General features: G+C 50.0%; 1 protein-coding gene across 1 annotated transcript; it reads right to left on the minus strand.

Moving 5' to 3' along the window:
* Positions 1 to 7,562: 7,562 nt before the first annotated feature.
* Positions 7,563 to 13,662, minus strand: CD207 (CD207 molecule). Its single transcript, XM_088841757.1, has 7 exons — positions 13,582 to 13,662; positions 13,371 to 13,509; positions 13,180 to 13,273; positions 11,475 to 11,887; positions 10,764 to 10,915; positions 10,037 to 10,155; positions 7,563 to 9,560 (listed from the first exon to the last, which is right to left on the minus strand). The coding sequence occupies exons 2-7, from the start codon at positions 13,444 to 13,446 to the stop codon at positions 9,410 to 9,412; spliced, it is 1,005 nt and encodes a 334-aa protein (XP_088697883.1). The 5' UTR covers positions 13,447 to 13,509; positions 13,582 to 13,662; the 3' UTR covers positions 7,563 to 9,409.
* Between the last annotated feature and the right edge of the window lie 4,089 nt (positions 13,663 to 17,751).

The raw sequence follows: 17,751 nt of genomic DNA on the forward strand, positions 1-17,751 counted from the left end.
TCAAACTCTGCCTTTCCCCACTGCTGACTCTGCAGAAATGCCCCATCTGGGCCCTTCCCCTCAAAGCTCCCAAGTGCCAGTCGGCCCTCCATCCTCCTTCTTCCCTCAGCCCCAACCTCCCCACCCCTGCACCCCACAGTAGCCTCAAACACTAGCCTCAGCCCCAAAGTCACAGACACCTTTCACCAGCCACTTACAAGGGAGTTTGGGATTCCTTCTCCACTTTGCATAGAAAAACATCCTCGTGACCCATGGCTGAGTCTTAATTCCAGCCTCAGACTCTCTCAAGTAACAGGAGGCTAGTAAGGAGGAGGCTGGCTCAGGGCAGCAGATGTTTGCAGGTCATGGGAAGGGCTGAGGTGACTCTCTGCCCACTCAGGACCTCACAGCGGGCACGATGGGAAAGGGATTATAACAGAATAAAACACTTACTTGGTCTCTGTCCCAGTCCCTTGGACAGACCTCCTAAAAGCATTGGAGTTTTCTGAGTGACAAGTGTGTCTTTTGTTATCCAAAACTAACCCTTTTAAACCATATTTGCATTCATGCCGATGAGGGGACTCAGACCACTAGAAGCTTTCAGATGGAGACAGTTTTAGAAAGACTAATCCCTCACCTCTCTCATTGGATTATAAGAGCTCACAAACGACAAGAGAGCTTCAAGAAGTTTCCTGGCTGGTGAACAAACCCACCTACCCAAAAGGGTATTGCACCCCTACTCCATGGGGACAGAGACCCCCATGCTCTGGGTCCTTCTGCACCTTGCCCTCTGATCCTCTTCATCTGGCTCTTTGTTTTTATCCTCCATCATAACCTGTGGTGGTAAGTACAGTGTTTTCATGAGTTCTGTGAGTCATTCCAGTGAATTATCAACCTGGGAAGGGTCATGGGGTCCCCCAGATTTGCAGTCTTCTGGGCAGAAGTGTGGTCACTTGGAGACCATGGCTTGCATGAGGTATCTGAAGTTGGGGCTGTCTTGTGGTTCTGAACCCCTAACTCACTCCATCGGTGAGTGTCAGAAATGAATTGAATTGAATTGTAGACACTCAGCTGATGTCAGAAAACTGGTTGGTCTCAGAAAACACCACACATCTGGTGTCAGAAGTTATATCAGAAAATACCAAATAGGACCCAGCTTGATCCAAGATCTCACCGCTAGGTGATCAGATTCGTGCTCCCCTGAGCTGATCAGGTTCAGGACTGACTCCACCAAAACTGCTGTATAAGCCAATGTGCTGCTTTATGACAAGACCTGTAACTCCCAGGAGAAACAACACTGTGTCAGGGGGTTCCTGTGCTTGTGGTCCAAGACCTAGGAGTAAGGTGTCCCAGGGGAGCTGTGCAGCCCCAAGTCCCCACCCTCATGGGGTGACCAATTAGGCAGAATCAATACCCACCCTGGCTGGTCAAGGCAGTCCTCCCGAAGTCAGCTCTGAGGATGATGGTAGATTCTCGCTGCTTGCTCCCCCATCACTTCAGAGGGTTACCATCTTACTGAAATGGATCACATTTTCTTTAACACATAAAAATCTAATTATGTATTTGTCCCCTTTCTCACCAGTGGGCCATTTACGAGATGTCAGTTACCTTGTAAATGGGTTGTTCAATCCAAATTATGTTGCTTTTTCCCATTTTCACCTTCAGCCCTTACATCTTATTCCCACAGCATTTTCCCAGATGCTGAAACCAGCTTCCCACAGGGCCCCAAGCACCACCCAAGAAGCCCACTGCCCAGCTTCCATGGTAGAGAAGCCAGGCCAAACGTGCCTCCTCCTGTGGCCAGGCCAGGAGAGCAACTTGGGTCCAGCCTGTGTCATGAATGGCCCGTGTCAACACAGCCACAGCCAGACAGGGGCACAGCTCATCTGCAGGGTGAGAGGAGGGCTTGCCTATCCCCAGCTCATGATGCCACAGTGATGTGTGTGTGTGTGATACGTGTGTTGTGTGAAATATTGTGTATGTGTCTATTTGTGTGTGTGTATGGATGTGTGTATGTGTCCATACCTATGTGTGTTTATGTGCATATGGACTTCCCAAGTGACTTCATGGTAAAGAATCCACCTGCCAATGCAGGAGCCACAGGAGACCCAGGTTCCATCCCTGGGTCAGGAAGATCCCCTGGAGGCCATGGGAACCCACTCCAGCAGCCTTGCCAGGATAATCCCATGGACTGAGGAGCCTGGCAGGGTACTCATGGGGTCACAAATAGTCGGACATGACTGAAGTGACTGAGCACACATGTGTATATGCATGTGAATACGTGATGTGTGTGTGTGTGTGTGTGTGTGTGTGTGTGTACATGTGTGCAGTGTCTGCATATGTATGTATATGTGTGTGTGTTTTGGGGTGGTGTATGTGTGAGTGAAGAATGCAGATCCACCATCCACCCGCCTGCTACCTCCTGGCAGTTGAAAGCTGAGGAGAGAGGAGAAGACACAGGAAAATGTGAAGTCAGTCAACAGCTCTGCCTGAGACCCCAGGAGTGTCCATGTGGGAGGGGGGCTGCTAGAGGTACCCTCAAGAGGCTTATCAGACATCCAAGGGTGGCAGCAGAAAAGAGAGGGCCTGCCTTGGTTTCTGTTTCCCCACATACAGGAAGGGCCCACATCAGCTAACTCAGGACCTGTTTCCTGGGACTGAGAAGCTGACGGAGCTTCCAAAGCAGAACTTTAGAGAACCCTTGCTCAGCTGTAAGGATGGAGACTGGGGTGGGAAGGGTCATAGTCCTCCGGGCCTGGTCAGCAGGACTGCTCCTCTCACCCCTCCCCTGCGCCCAAACCCTTCCCACTCCAGGCTCCCAGCTTTCATTTCTCCTACAAGAGCATCATCTGCCAGCAGGAAGAAGCACCAAGAAGTTACTACATCCTTGCTGAGTATTTCTCTCTTTCTGGCCAGAAAAAGTCAAATGGATATCTGATACCTTAACACCAGAGTCGCTCATCAGTGGGGACCTCTCACACTGGTTTTCCCTGTCTCTGCCGAGTGGTACAGAGCTATCTTCCTAGAGATGCAGATCCTTAGCTTCAGATGCCCCAGAAGCTTTCGATCCTCCATATCAACCCCTGACAGCACAGGGTGATCAGCTGGGAGTGGCGGGCCCTTCCCAGAAGTGTCAGGAGGGCTGGCTGCAGCTGAGGTGGTGCCAGGAACCTCAGCAGCCAGGCTCTTGGGCCTTCACGCTGCTGCTCGACCCTCTGTGTCCCGCCTACCCTCACCTCTGCACCATTCTCTTTTCTCTGCAAGATATATTCCTTGTGTGTTCCACTTCTCTGCCTCACAGCTTCTGCGTATTCCGAGTTTCTGCAGGTGCCCCATGGTGACCCCGCCAACCTTTCTCTAACTCAGGGCCTTCCAGCTTGACTTCTCTCTGTTAACTGCTTCAATCCCCAGGTGTTTCCAGGTTCAAATTCTTTCCTAGAAAAGTGGTCAGGTATTCCCACACCTCCCTTCACATCAGAACCAACCAGAGATTCCTCTCCAGCCTTGTTCTGCTGCTGCTGCTGCTGCTAAGTCACGTCAGTCGTCTACGACTCTATGCGACCCCATAGACGGCAGCCCACCGGGCTCCAATGTCCCTGAGATTCTCCAGAAAAGAACACTGGAGTGAGTGGGTAGCCATTTCCTTCTCCAATGCATGAAAATGAAAAGTGAAAGTGAAGTCGCTCAGTTGTGTCTGACTCTTCGCGACCCCATGGACTGTCACCTACCAGGCTCCTCTGTCCATGGGATTTCCCAGGCAAGAGTACTGGAGTGGATTGCCATTGCCTTCTCCAGCCTTGTTCTGATTGCTTCTTATTTACCCCAGCGGTGAGTGTCTCAGTCAACTCAGGCTGCTATAACAAAAACATCATGAACTAAGAGGCTTACACAAGAGAAATTTCTTTCTCCCAGTTCTGGAGGCTGGGAAATCCAAGGTCAGGATGCTGTGGACTCAGTTCCTGGGGAGGGCTCTCTTTCTGTTTTGCAGAAAGTCCTCTTGTTGTAAACACAGAGAGCAGAGAGAGGCAAGCTCTCAGTCTCTTCTTATAAGAGCACTAATCACAGGGACCAAGACCATCCCCATGGAAAAGAAACGCAAAAAAGCAAAATGGCTGTCTGAGGAGGCCTTACAAATAGCTGTGAAAAGAAGAGAAGCCAAAAGCAAAGGAGAAAAGGAAAGATATAAGCATCTGAATGCAGAGTTCCAAAGAATAGCAAGGAGAGATAAGAAAGCCTTCCTCAGTGATCAATGCAAAGAAATAGAGGAAAACAACAGAATAGGAAAAACAAGAGATCTCTTCAAGAAAATTAGAGATATCAAGGGAACACTTCATGCGAAAATAGGCTCGATAAAGGACAGAAATGGTATGGACCTAACAGAAGCAGAAGATATTAAGAAGAGGTGGCAAGAATACACAGAAGAACTGTATAAAAAAGATCTTCACGACCAAGATAATCACGATGGCGTGATCACTCACCTGGAGCCAGGCATCTTGGAATGTGAAGTCAAGTGGGCCTTAGAAAGCATCACGATGAACAAAGCTAGTGGAGGTGATAGAATTCCAATTGAGCTATTTCAAATCCTGAAAGATGATGCTGTGAAAGTGCTGCACTCAATATGCCAGCAAATGTGGAAAACTCAGCAGTGGCCACAGGACTGGAAAAGGTCAGTCTTCATTCCAATCCCAAAGAAAGGCAATGCCAAAGAATGCTCAAACTACCGCACAATTGCACTCATCTCACACGCTAGTAAAGTCATGCTCAAAATTCTCCAAGCCAGGCTTCAGCAGTACGTGAACCGTGAACTTCCAGATGTTCAAGCAGGTTTTAGAAAAGGCAAAGGAACCATAGATCAAATTGCCAACATCCGCTGGATCATGGAGAAAGCAAGAGAGTTCCAGAAAACATCTATTTCTGCTTCATTGACTATGCCAAAGCTTTTGACTGTGTGGATCACAATAAACTGTGGAAAATTCTTAAAGAGATGGGAATACCAGACCACTTGACCTTGCCTCTTGAGAAACCTGTATGCAGGTCAGGAAGCAACAGTTAGAACTGGACATGGAACAACAGACTGGTTCCAAATAGGAAAAGGAGTGCGTCAAAAGTTGGATATTGTCACCCTGCTTATTTAACTTCTATGCAGAGTACATCATGAGGAATGCTGGGCTGGAAGAAGCACAAGCTGGAATCAAGATTACCAGGAGAAATATCAATAACCTCAGATATGCAGATGATACCACCCTTATGGCAGAAAGTGAAGAGGAACTCAAAAGCCTCCTGATGAAAGTGAAAGAGGAGAGTGAAAAGGTTTGCTTGAAGCTCAACATTCAGAAAACAAAGATCATGGCATCTGGTCCCATTTCATGGGAAATAGATGGGGAAACAGTGAAAGCAGTGTCAGACTTTACTTTTTTGGGCTCCAAAATCACTGCAGATGCTGATTGCAGCCATGAAATTAAAAGACGCTTGCTCCTTGGAAGGAAAGTTATGACCAACCTAGATAGCATATTAAAAAGCAGAGACATTACTTTGCCAACCAAGGTCCGTCTAGTCAAGGCTATGGTTTTTCCCGTGGTCATGTATGGATGTGAGAGTTGGACTGTGAAGAAAGCTGATCGCCGAAGAATTGATGCTTTTGAAATGTGGTGCTGGAGAAGACTCTTGAGAGTCCCTTGGACTGCAAGGAGATCCAACCAGTCCATTCTAGAGGAGATCAATCCTGGGTGTTCATTGGAAGGACTGATGCTAAAGCTGAAACTGCAGTACTTTGGCCACCTCATGCGACGAGTTGACTCACTGGAAAAGACTCTGATGCTGGGAGGGATTGGGGGCGGGAGGAGACGGGGACAACAGAGAATGAGATGGCTGGATGGGATCACCAACTCGATGGACATGAGTTTGAGTGAACTCCAGGAGTTGGTGATGGACAGGGAGGCCTGGCGTGCTGTGATTCATGGGGTCGCAAAGAGTCGGACACGACTGAGCGACTGAACTGTACTGAATCACATCGTGAGGACTTCACTCTGGTGACTTAATTAACTCCAAAAGGCTCCATCTCCTAACATTATCCCTTTGGGATTAGGATTTTAACATAAGAATTGTGAGGGGTGGGTTCAATCAGTCCATAGCAGTGAGGGAGGTATTTCTTGACCAGACAGTACAAGATGGCCAAACACATGGCATCTTACACTGGACAGATCAGACTCACAGCATCTTATTAGTCCTCACAGTCATAGTCTGGAGGAGGACACTGGATACCATGCCAGGCCACATGGGGGTTACACCTGAAACCAGAGGGAACCAGCAAGGGCTGTGGGAGACAGGCTTTGCACCAACAAGAGGATAGGGTGCCCCTGGTTCCTGCAAGAGGATATGACTGACTTGTTTGAATAGTTTCTGTGCTGGCAGGTTAGAGGAACCCAATAGGTTGAAAACTGGGTGGAGGTCAGCTGGTCCAGTCAAGGGAACTGGCCAGGTCAGGGAACACATATGGTGAGAGTGGGGGAACCCATAGTTAGGCTTTGGGGGCCCCGTAAGACCCAAAAAATGTCATGGCAATAAGTGAAATTTTAGGTCTTACAATGCAAGCCTTTGAATCCACTGCCCTAGTGACAAGTGCCTACCTTGGGGAGGAAGCTGGAGTGTGGGGCAGGGTCACACGCTACTCAACACAGCAGCTCAGGAACTTTCTTGGTGATCCAGTGGTTGAGAACCTGCCTGCCAACGCAGGGGACTTGGGTCTGATCCCTGGTCTGGGAAGATTCCACATGCTGCAGAGCAACTAAGCCCACACTCGGCAAATACTGAAGCCTAGGGCTTCCATGGTAGCTCAGATGGTAAAGAATCAGCCTGCAGTGCAGGAGACCCCGTTTCAATTCCTGGGTCAGGAAGATCCCCTGGAGAAGGGATAGACTACCCACTCCAGTATTCTTGGGCTTCCCTGGTGGCTCAGATGGTAAAGAATCTGACTGCAGGGCAGGAGAGCTGGGTTTGATCCCTGGGTTGGAAAGATCCCCTGGAGGAGGGCATGGCAACCCACTCTAGTGTTCTTGCCTGGAGAATCCCATGGACAGAGGAGCACAGCACAGCACAGCACAGCACAATGCACCTAGAACCCATGTTCCGCAAACAGAGAAGCCACTGGATGAGAAGCCCACGCACCACTAGAAGGTAGGCCCCGCTCAACCAGAGAAAGCCTGCGTGCAGCAACAAACCTAGCACTGCCAAAAGCAAGTAAATAAATAAAACGTGTGTATTACCATTTGTAAAACAGATGACCGGTACAGGTTCGATGCATGTAGCAAGGCACTCAAAACCAGTACTCTGGGACAACCAAGAGGGATAGGGTGGGGAGAGATGTGGGAGGGGCGATCAGGATGGGAGGACACAAGTGCACGCATGGCTGATTCATGTCGATGTATGGCAAAAACCATCACAATATTGTAAAGTAATTATCCCCCAATTAAAATAAATTAATTAAAAAATTGAATAAAACCATGTCAAAAAATGAATAAAATGCAATCATCCAGGAACTTTTTAAAAATTTTTTTAATTAAAAAGAACACACAAAGCATGGCAGCCAGACATGGTGACCAACAGGTCAGGCGTGACAGCAGAGTGGAAAGCAGAGTCAGGTTTGGAAGCACAATGGGACAGTTCCCTAGAGGCAGCTCTGAGCCTACAACTTGTATTTCATTTCTCCATCAGCCAGTGCTATGAGCAGGTAGTTGACACTGCGAAGAAATAGTATTCTCCATAATTTGCTACTTCAAATTATGAAGAGTAAGAACAGCCAAGTATCTCTTAGAGAAGATGCAGATGCCTTCTGCGCCCACGCAGCCTATCCTGTGTGCTCGCCGGGCTTCACTTCCCTGAGGTGCCCCCACCCACCAGTCTTCAGATGTCCCCGGAGCTTTGGGCAAATGCTCTCATACGAACCCCATCACTGACCGTTCATCCCTCATCATCACCATATTTTTAAAAAGCCCATTTGCCCCATGTTCCTTCAAGCTTCCTCCTAATATCCCTCCACTTCAACCTCTTCACAACCAGAACACCACTCTGCTGATCACAGTCATTGAAGAAAAACATCCTCCCTCCAGGACCCTAAAGAGGGCACCTAACGAGGACCCTAAGGAGGGAGGTCCGCTCTGCTGAGCCTGCCATGCGTTCACAGAGCGCCCCTTTCTGCTTCTTCTCTGCTCCACTCTGGCTGGTGCAGCCTGGATTCCTGCTTCAGCCCCTGGACAGCAGATTTGGACCTGATGGCTGTGATCATGGTCTCTGTGAAGAATGGGAGACCTGATGCATCTCCCCATCCAGTGCAAAGCCAGAGAACAGAAGCTGGTTTGCGAATGTCTAAGAAGAAAGACCACCCAGAAGGTGGTGACATGCCAGACACTGCAGTCCTATTCGGCTGCATTTCAGTAAAAACCAAAGATAAGTACTGCTCATGTTTTATGGCATTTCCAGGGCTGGGACTTTCTGACTATTATTTGAACCCCTAACTGTTTCCTGAGGATACCCCAGAACTTCATATCCAGTGGAACAAATGTTCCCTCTACCCCACACATCCACCTGTACCCCCAGGAAGAAAATGAGAGTGGCCTGTTACCAGGCAGCATTTTATTCTAACGAGGCTGGGGTGCCCTTTCTACTGAAGGCCACTTCCCCTGAACCCCAGGAAGAGAGGAGATGCAGAAGAAAGAGGAGGCCCAGGGAACAAGGCGGAGGAGCTGGGCAGACAGACTGGGACCCGGGGAGGAGCACCCAGCAAGAGATGGGTAGGGAGAAGCACGTGGATACTGGTCTAGGTCTGCAGGGACACGTTTCCATCCAGCCCCTGACCTGAACCAGTCAAGCCTATCCCAGGGAGGAAGGGGCTCAGGTCTCAGAGGATAAGGATGAAGGGGACCACGGGTACTTGGCATGAACAGGGCCTACGAAGGGCAGAGCTCTTCCCACTGAGAACACTTAGGAAGGCAACTGGGAATTCTGGGGTATCAACTGGAAATGCCCTGAGTCTCAGTCTCTGGAGAATCGCTGGGGTGGTCATACACAGATTTCATGCGGTAAAGCTGAGGCTTCTCCAAAGGGATGGACCCCTCCAGGGTGCTGCCCAAGATGGTGTATCTTGCTCCATCTCGCTGGGGCAGTGCACACTTATTCTGTCCACCCTCACCTCCGCATTTCAACCTAAGATATCCTTTCCACTTCATCTGCCTTTGCAGCTGAAGTGGAAAAGATATCCACTGCAGAGCCAGAGAAATCCCAGCCAAGGCAGGTGGACTCTGGAATGCCTTCAGGACAATTTCAAAGCGTGAAAAATTAAGGTTCAAAATCACCCTGGAGGACAAAGGAGAGAGGCGCATTTCCTTGAGTTCAATGAGCACTGGAGCTTAAAGTGCTGGCACAGGGGCCAGTCCGGTCACGGTTCTGAGGGCTTATAGGGTCGCTTACAGATAAAAGGAAATGTACTGTCACAGGAGGCATCATTCCATGAGCGCAGTGAGGGCGTCTTTAGGTTGACACAGTGTTCATTGTTTCCATAGTTGTTGGGTTCGCCTGGAATCCAGAACCTAATGAAGGAAAAAACAAAGCAAAATGCATTTCCAGCGAGTGAATGAGAGACTTCAACCCCAGTTTCGGTCTGGGGTGGTAGGGTTGCAAATCTTTCCATGCCTGAGAGGAAGGGGACCAGTTATCCGTCAACCTCTGAGCCTGCAATCTCCCCCCAACTTAGGGCCACACCAGCCCACCCACTCTCAAGGCCCCATAGGATCCCACAATGCAAAGACCTAGATTTAGAATGAGGTCCCTGCCAAGGCTGAGTGGACGGTCATGCTCCCAGAGGGCATGGAGTAGCCGTGGATCTGTCCCCAGTTCCACAGCCAATCAGTGGCAGAGATCAGCTAGATCTCTGGTCAATGTTCCTGCTGATCAAGGACAGGAAGAATGGCTAACCCCATGGTCAGTGGGACTCTCCCCCCAACTCTTCGTGCCCTGGACCCAGCCCAAGAAAGTCAGCCTGGGACAGAGGGTTCTCAGGACTTACTTCTTACTCTGGACCTTGTTGTATGGAGTGCCATCCACCCAGTGCCAATCCCCCTCACTCCCTGCTTTGGTCAGGCCAATCCAGTAGGGAAGTCTGTCTGCTGTCCTGTAGAGGAACTCCTACAGGAAGACAGCAGGCGGAGATGAGGTATCGGAGCATCTTCACCCATCCCCAGCCATAGCTCCTGAACCCACAGACACAGGGTTGGGACTCCCTTCTGACTCTCTGACTCTGACCTGCTCTGCTGGCCCACTTAAGATGAAAGGAGCTTGTTTAATATTTTGTCTCACCAGGTAGAGGACTTCTTGGGCTAGATGGTGTCGTTAATGCTATTCACAAATATTTCTATTTTTCTGGTCACATGGAAAGGTTGAACTATCCTGCCCTCTCTGAAGCTACAAATACTGCATCATTTGTTTGGTCAATGAAATGTGTTGTTTCCAGGCTTTAAGGGCCAACATACAATGTACCATATTCCCTTTTCTCACCTCAGCAATTGTGGAAATGTATGTTGATATGAAATCTCGTCTGGCCTAAGCCCTTAAGTAGCCACAATGAGCAAAACCCCTTTGCTGGCCCTTGTTGGACATGTAGTGTGTAAGTGAGAAGTAATTGTGAAGAATTACTGATATTTGGGAATATTTGTCATTGAAGCATCATATTGCCCATCCTGCCTGATACAGCTACCAATATACCCCCTTCCTAGTGCCCATGGGACAGCACTCACCTGTTCACGCTCTGAGGTCACTGAGGTCAGGTGGGAGTCCCTCGATAAACAGATCTGCTGGGCACTGTACCAGGTCTTCGAGATTTGAGAAAAGTAATAGAAGTGCCCCCTGAAGTACTTCCAGCCTTGAGAAACCACCTGGAGAATGTCATCTGGGAACAAGGGTGAAATGTGAACTCTGGTGTTCCTGCTTTCTCTGGTGCTGGCTGGGTGGGAGTATTTGAGCAGGATCCCAGAAATAGAGTGAATGGGGCTGGGCTCTGGGGTCCATTGGTCCTTGTGTAGGAGCTTGGGGACACTCCCTCAGATCCTGAAAGTCTGAGATTGGTAGAGTCTCTGGGCTCAGAGAGGGGAGAGTGAGAGAGGATGGATCAAAAATCTGTCTCTCCATTGACCATCACAAGTGGTTGAGCCCCTGAGCTCTAGGCAGGAACTGCTGGAAAATGGTGAGGTTTGGACCCAGACAGAGAGACTCCCTAATGTCTTCATATTCTGTGACTTGGTGTGGGAGCCCCGACTGGTCCCTGGTCCCTTCTCTCCTGAACAGCCCCCAAGTCCTCCCCAACTCCAGTGCTGAGCCCTCTCTTCTTAACTTTCCAGCCATGCCCATGCTTTCCTCCACACATACTAGCCCAATGGCATCATGCCTGAGGTTAATAAGGTCCCACAGGCCACTGGCCAACTTGCAACGCTCTTTTCTGAGTCACTTACTTTGCTGTTGAAGCAATTTGCTGATACTCTCCAAACCGCTCTGGAGTTCCCGGACCTTTGCATTTAAAGCACTGGCTTTATCCAAATCTTGTTTTAGCTCTGGGATTTGGGCATTTAACTCATCAACTGCTTCCCAGCTACTTGTTAGCACCTGCAGCTGTGCACTGGCTTCCTTCAAGCCTGTTTCCAACCTCCGGATCTGAGAACTTATGCGATCCAAGCTGGCATTCACCATCTGGACCTGAATGCCAACTGCCACAAGGCCACCTCTGTTCCTCTTGATCTCAGAACTCAGGGAGCTGATGTTGTCCACACGACCTTTCAGCAACTGGGCGTTGGTCTTGACATCTGATACTGTGCTCATAAACCAGGGATCTGAATTTGAGGAAGCCAAGAGGTCAGATGCAGGGACCCTCAGGGATTGGAGTGGGGTGGTGCCAGGGTGACGAAAGGAGGGGAGGGAAGGTTCCCAGGGACCCCGCCCAAGGAGCAGTTGCCCACCCTCTATTCAGTCATAATGTATTCATTCAACAAACATGGGATGGATACCTTCCATGTGCCAGGGACTCTGGCAGATGCAGATCATGCAAAGATTGGTAAATCATGGGATATGTTTGAGGCTCTCATAGGTAAGCAGAAGCGGGGATTAGAATCCAGTTCTATGTTTCCTTTGCACGTTCAGGGCACATTTGGTAAGGAGATACCTTCAGTCACCCCCTTGTCATCCTTCTCACGTCATGCTGGGCCCCATCACTTGATTCCCAGCCCCCTCTTTCCAGAGACTCCCACAGTGCCCATCAGCTAGGGAAGCACCGTCCCCCCCATGACTGCCCATAGGTCCCTCATGGCCATTGGAGGGGTCAGCCATGCAGACTTCTTGTCTGGAGGTGATTTCTTCTCCAGAGAAAACAAGAAGGGGGAATTATGAAACCACTTCTCCCTTTCCCTTGTCCTACCCGCTGTTTACTGTCTGCTCAGGCCCCAGAAGAAACCAAAAGTATACCAGTGGACTCAAAGCGGGGGGGATTCTACTCAGAGCCTCTAAGACTAAGTCCAAAGGTGTCCTGGGGCCTTGAAGGGAGAATTCAGATGTTCCCTCTGTCTGCTCTCTGGAGATCTAATGAGAGGAAGAAGCTTCTACCAGCAGCAAAGGCCAATCGGGCTTCGCAAAGCAGGAAGAAAAAGAAAAATAAGTCACACATCCAGTGAAGAAGTAGGGCATCTCCCTTGACATGATCTTTGTGGGAGCAGGAGAGTGAAGAGAGCATGAAAGGGTCCTGTGGGGTAGGGGGAGGTGTTCCCTAACCCTAACCTGGCCGAGTCAGTTGGGGATGAAGTTACAATCGGGACCCCACCCCTCACAGGGTCAGCAATCATTATGCTCACTCTTGGGGGTTCCCCACAAGGCTCTGAATCAAAGGGACACAGAATTCAGAGAGGAAGGAGAAAAGTGACCCAGGATGAAGATGGGATGAACATTTCCTGGGAACAAAAGAGCATACCTTGAGCACAGGCATGCTGATCCCAGTCAGGAAAATCTCCCTGGAATTGGAAAGGAAGGAGAAGCTGCGGACTCTCTGACTGCACACAGAAAGAGGAGGAAACAAAACACATGAAAAAGCCAGAGGCGGGAGAGCCCACCAGAGAGGGGAAGGATCCCTGGCCTTGGGGAAGGACTGAGCCCAGACCAAAGTTGGGGACTTACAGAGAATAGACGACCAGCGTCAGGAGGATGACCACAGCGCGGACCGTGAGGAGTCTCCCCAGAGCCTGGGACGGACACACCTTGGGAGGAGGGTCTGCAGGAAGCAGAGGAGAGCGTTTGATGAAGGAGCAGCCAACTGCAAGTTTGGCCACAGAACCCTGAGCAGGCTCTGAGCAGAGGCTAATGCTTGCCTCGGGGCCAGAGGGAGACGTTCTGTTTGTCCACCGTGAAGTGCACGTCCGGGACCTCGCTGTCAGCAGTCTTCATCCTGCACGCTCACCCTGGTGGGACAGGTGCTCCCAGCCAGCTGTCTCCCCAAAGACCTTTTATCTAGACGAAAAAGGAAGTGACCCCCAGAGTTCATTATGTCATCCCAAAGTTCCCCATTCCTGGCTTAGGTACCTTGCCTGTCCTAGGCTACAGCTCGGTCCGCTCCTCAGAAGTCTGACTTCAGGAAGAGGCCATCATTTTCTCTGGGTATCTGTAACATGGACATTTTAACCATCTTGTCTTCAGGCTAAGCTTTCTCGCTTATAAGACAGCCCTCATCCATCATCCATCCAGCCACCCTTTCACCTCACAAATACAAGTTGAGTGCCTTCGATGTACCAGGCACTGTACCAGGACTGAGCCACAAAGCTGAATAACTCACGGCCCTTACACTCAAACAGTTCACCCACCTTCATCCTGTGTCAATTTTCTCCCTCCTCTCTGAGTTCTGTTTCCCTTTGATTCTGTCCAGTAGAAAAGAAAGTGTCAGTTGCTCAGTCACGCCTGACTCTTTGGGGCCCCACGGACTGGAGGCCGCCAGGCTCTTCTGTCCACGGAATTCTCCAGGCAAGAACACTGGAGTGGGTTGCCATTCCCTTCTCCAGGGATCTTCCCGAAGCAGAGATCAAACCCGGGTCTCCTGCACTGCAGGCAGATTCTTCAGGGTCTCTGCCACCAGAGAAGCCAGAAAAGAAAGACCTGAGCAAATAAATGACAATACTTCCCCTGTGGCTCAGTGGTAAAGAATCTGCCTGCAGTGCAAGAGACACCAGAGACGCGGGTTGATCACTGGGTCAGGGAGATCCCCAGGAGGAGGGCATGGCAACTCACTCCAATATTCTTGCCTGGAGAATCCCATGGACAGAGGAGCCTGGCGGGCTATGACAAAAAGAGTCGTACACAACTGAACATGCATGCACACACAGGGTGATAAACTTAGTGATAGAAGAATATGCACAAATCAAAGGAAGTACAGAGATTGGAGCAATGGTAAGAAGTTCCAAGTAGAGATTAGCATATTCGGAAGTGTGGTGTGCCTGGTCAGTTGTAAGTGGTTCGGCATTGTTAGAGGGTAAAGTACGTGACTAGAGTGGGGAGGACATGGGCTAAGGGGGCACTTGGGGTCAGATCATAAAGACCCTTTTGGGTCATGTTAAGGAGCTTTAACTCTGGCTTATGGGTGACGTGGAGCCAGTCACGGACTTTAGGCAGTAGAGAGACAAGGAGAGGAACATTGAAGAAAGATCACTCTGACCACAGTTAAAAGCAGGGACCAGGGTGCTGGGGGTCTGGAAGCAGGGAGACCAGTAAGGAGACCACTGCAATAAAATTCAACTTTCTGTTGTTAAGGCGTCTTAAGTGATACGTGCCAAGTCGCTTCAGTCATGTCCAACTCTGTGCGACCCTGTGGACTATAGCCTGCCAGGCTCCTTTGTCCATGGGATTCTCCAGGCAAGAATACTGGAGTGGGTTGCTATGTCCTCCTCCAGGGAATCTTCTTGATCTAGGGATTGAACCAGCCTCTCTTAAGTCTCCTGCATTTGCGGGCAGGTTCTTTACCACTAGTGCTACCTGGGAAGCCAGTATCCCTTTATAAAATGGGATTTGAGATTCAAATGTACATGTAAGAGTTGGGTTCTCCTCTCTGCTTCCTACACTCATGAGGGTCTCAGACAAAGTGGGGAGGATCAGCAACATCAGACCAGGAGCTGTTCCTTCATTCATGGGAGATGCTCAGAGCAGAGAGCAGCTGATTCGGTGCCCCTCTCTGAGGGACTAAGTTTTCTTCTGGGAAGCCTCTCATACTTTGAAGAGGTCTGCCAAATCTGAGAAGCCTGGTACAAAACATATTCTAAACCAATATTTCCTGGAAGATAGAAAAGAGAGGAGGGAAGAGAGGAGGGAAAGAGAAAAGGAAGAAAGTTCAGATAATTGGATGGATGGATAGAAAATGGATGTGTGAAAGGATGGGTGGATGGGTGGGTGGATGGGTGGCAGATGGATGGATGCGCGAAAGAGAAATGAATGGAATAGGTGATGGCTAATCATGACTCAACTCTGAAATCCCAGCCTGTGGACTGGAATCTGTCTCTTGGAAGCCACTGCATTTTTCTTCAGCCTCCAACTGTAAAAGCATGAGTCAAGAGTGATTTTAAATCTTATCCAAATACGCCTAATGACTCCGGCCACAGGACTAGAAAGCTGACCTGGCCTTGCTGACTCTGAGTCAGTGGAGCTGGAGAACAGGTTGGTGTCAGGGACCAAGGTTGGAGGCGAAATGATCAGGACCAAGGAAATAACTCTACTGGCAGTGGCTTCCGATGCCTCTGATATCTGAGAGGGTCCCACCTCCCTGGCTGACCAGTTCATTGCACTTATAGGCCCCTTGCAGCTCCCTCTGCAGGCTGAGTAGGCCTCAAACTGGAGCTGTTTCTCTGACCAGTTGAAGGAACCAAAGAGGACTCTACCCTGTACTTTCCAAGTGCTGGGAAGGAAGCTGAGTCACAGGATAGAGTCCCTTTCAGTTTCGTTTCCTACCTCTCCAAATAGCACCCAGGCCTGCCCGACTGTCGGCTCTAAGCCTTGACGTTAGCTAACTCCCTGTCAGTCTCTGAACAGTGATAACCATGCCCACTCTCTTAAAGCTGCTCATCTAGTTGAAGAGCCTTGGTTCTACCAGGGCTCAGCAGGAGTGAAAATGTTCTGTTTCTGGGCTCTCCTTCTTGTTCCCCAGTCTAATCCCAGAGTCGCCTCAGCCTTTCTACTCCTGGTTCCTGGCCCCACAGCCTCACCCCAGGGCCTAGAGATAGAGAGGAATCCAGATTACTCAAGACCCTGGTAGAAAGTGCCCTTTGGGATCCTGGTCTCCTTCTGAGGCACTTGAGAGCGAGCAGCTACCACAGAACACTCACGAATGTCTGACCCTTTCCCTCTCTGTTGAAAACTTGATTTTCCTCAAACCTCTGCTGGTACATGGCATGAGTGATTGATGGAATGCCCATGTGCCCTACCAGTGGCCCCAGGAAAGGGTCCGGAAGCCTTGCCAAGATGGGACAGGACTCAGTGCAGAAGAAGGGACTGGGATTGGGGGCATCTGCTCAAGTGATGGAAATGGGAGCTGCAGGTAGATGTTCTGCTGATTGCTGGACAAAAAGGCTGATCCAGTATGAGGAAGCTGGGCAAGAAGCAACCACAATTCTGTGGGCCCTCTGGGGTTTCAGAGACAATTTCTTGTAAAAGCCTCGACCATGAGGAGTTTCATTTCCCATTTTGCAGGGAAGTTGCGGATCATGAGCTACATTCCTCTAATCATGCTTATCCGCAGGTATTTCCTGAAGTCTCCCTGGGTGCGCTGTCTCTCCTGGCCTGACAGCCCAGAGGAGAGAAGAGGAGGAGAAAAGACCAAGCAGAAGGCAGGTGCCCCAGCCTCACTTTCCAGCCAGGAAGGAGGGCTGTTCTCCTGGACACTCAGGAGATCCCTGCTCTTCCAAACAGAGGAGGAGTTTGGGGTCAGGTCTAGAGCAACCAAAAATCACTACAGTGATGAGAGACAGGAAGTCGGTGCTCACTTTTCTGTTTCCCCACTGCCATGCTCCCGGGGTTCTAAGATCTTCTCTGGATAAAAATGGAGGAAGGAAACACTTTGGTCACTTTCCCCTTCTCTGGTTGGGACTCTGCTTATGCATGGAGGTGGACTGTGGGCATAATCAATGGGAGTGGAAAAGAGACCCAGGCCATCTGACACATCCCAGCAGTGCTGACAGTCATCTCCAAGGTGTGGTGATCCGAGTCCTTCCATCCAAGGCACAGAGGAAACTAGAGTGGACAACAAACCAGGGAGAGGGGATGGGGGAATGGGGGGATGGAGGGGAGGGGAGAATGAAATGAGAAAGCAGATGGTTATGACAGCTGAGCAGACTGCACCATGGGCTTCACAGGGGACCCCTATATGTCATGTAATGAGGGATTTGACCAGCAGATCCCAGATGCCAAAGGATGTCATGCTATCCTCTGGACAGGCGCCCTGCGAACAGGGGATGGGACAGAGAAACCAAGAAGAAAGAAATGGAAGGAGGGCCCTTCATCCATCCTGTCCCCTAGAATGCTTGCTCCGCACCAGCTACAAGGAGAAAGCCAGCCATGAACCCTGCCCTCAGAAGCAGTGCTTCTCTTGGGGAAACATAGCATCTGTCATCGCAGGGAGAAGGGAAGAGTCTCTCAAGACTGGAAACGGCTGCAGACACTGCACAGGGCCTCCCCAGGTCCCCCTTGACCCTGGGAATGAGCTCCTCTTTTTTAGAA

This window comes from Moschus berezovskii, chromosome 11, assembly GCF_049115385.1.
Source record: "Moschus berezovskii isolate FMDL1 chromosome 11, NW_MosBer_1.0, whole genome shotgun sequence".
In the NCBI taxonomy this organism is placed as follows: Eukaryota; Metazoa; Chordata; class Mammalia; order Artiodactyla; family Moschidae; genus Moschus; species Moschus berezovskii.

Coding starts and splice junctions, on each gene's coding strand:
- CD207 (XM_088841757.1), bottom strand. CDS start 13,446: ATGAAGACTGCTGACAGCGAGGTCCCGGACGTGCACTTCACGGTGGAC. Junction 13,274..13,370: donor CGTCTCCCTCTGGCCCCGAG/GCAAGCATTAGC, acceptor TGCTTCCTGCAG/ACCCTCCTCCCAAGGTGTGT. Junction 11,888..13,179: donor ACGCTGGTCGTCTATTCTCT/GTAAGTCCCCAA, acceptor CCAATCCCTGAG/GGTCCCTGCATCTGACCTCT.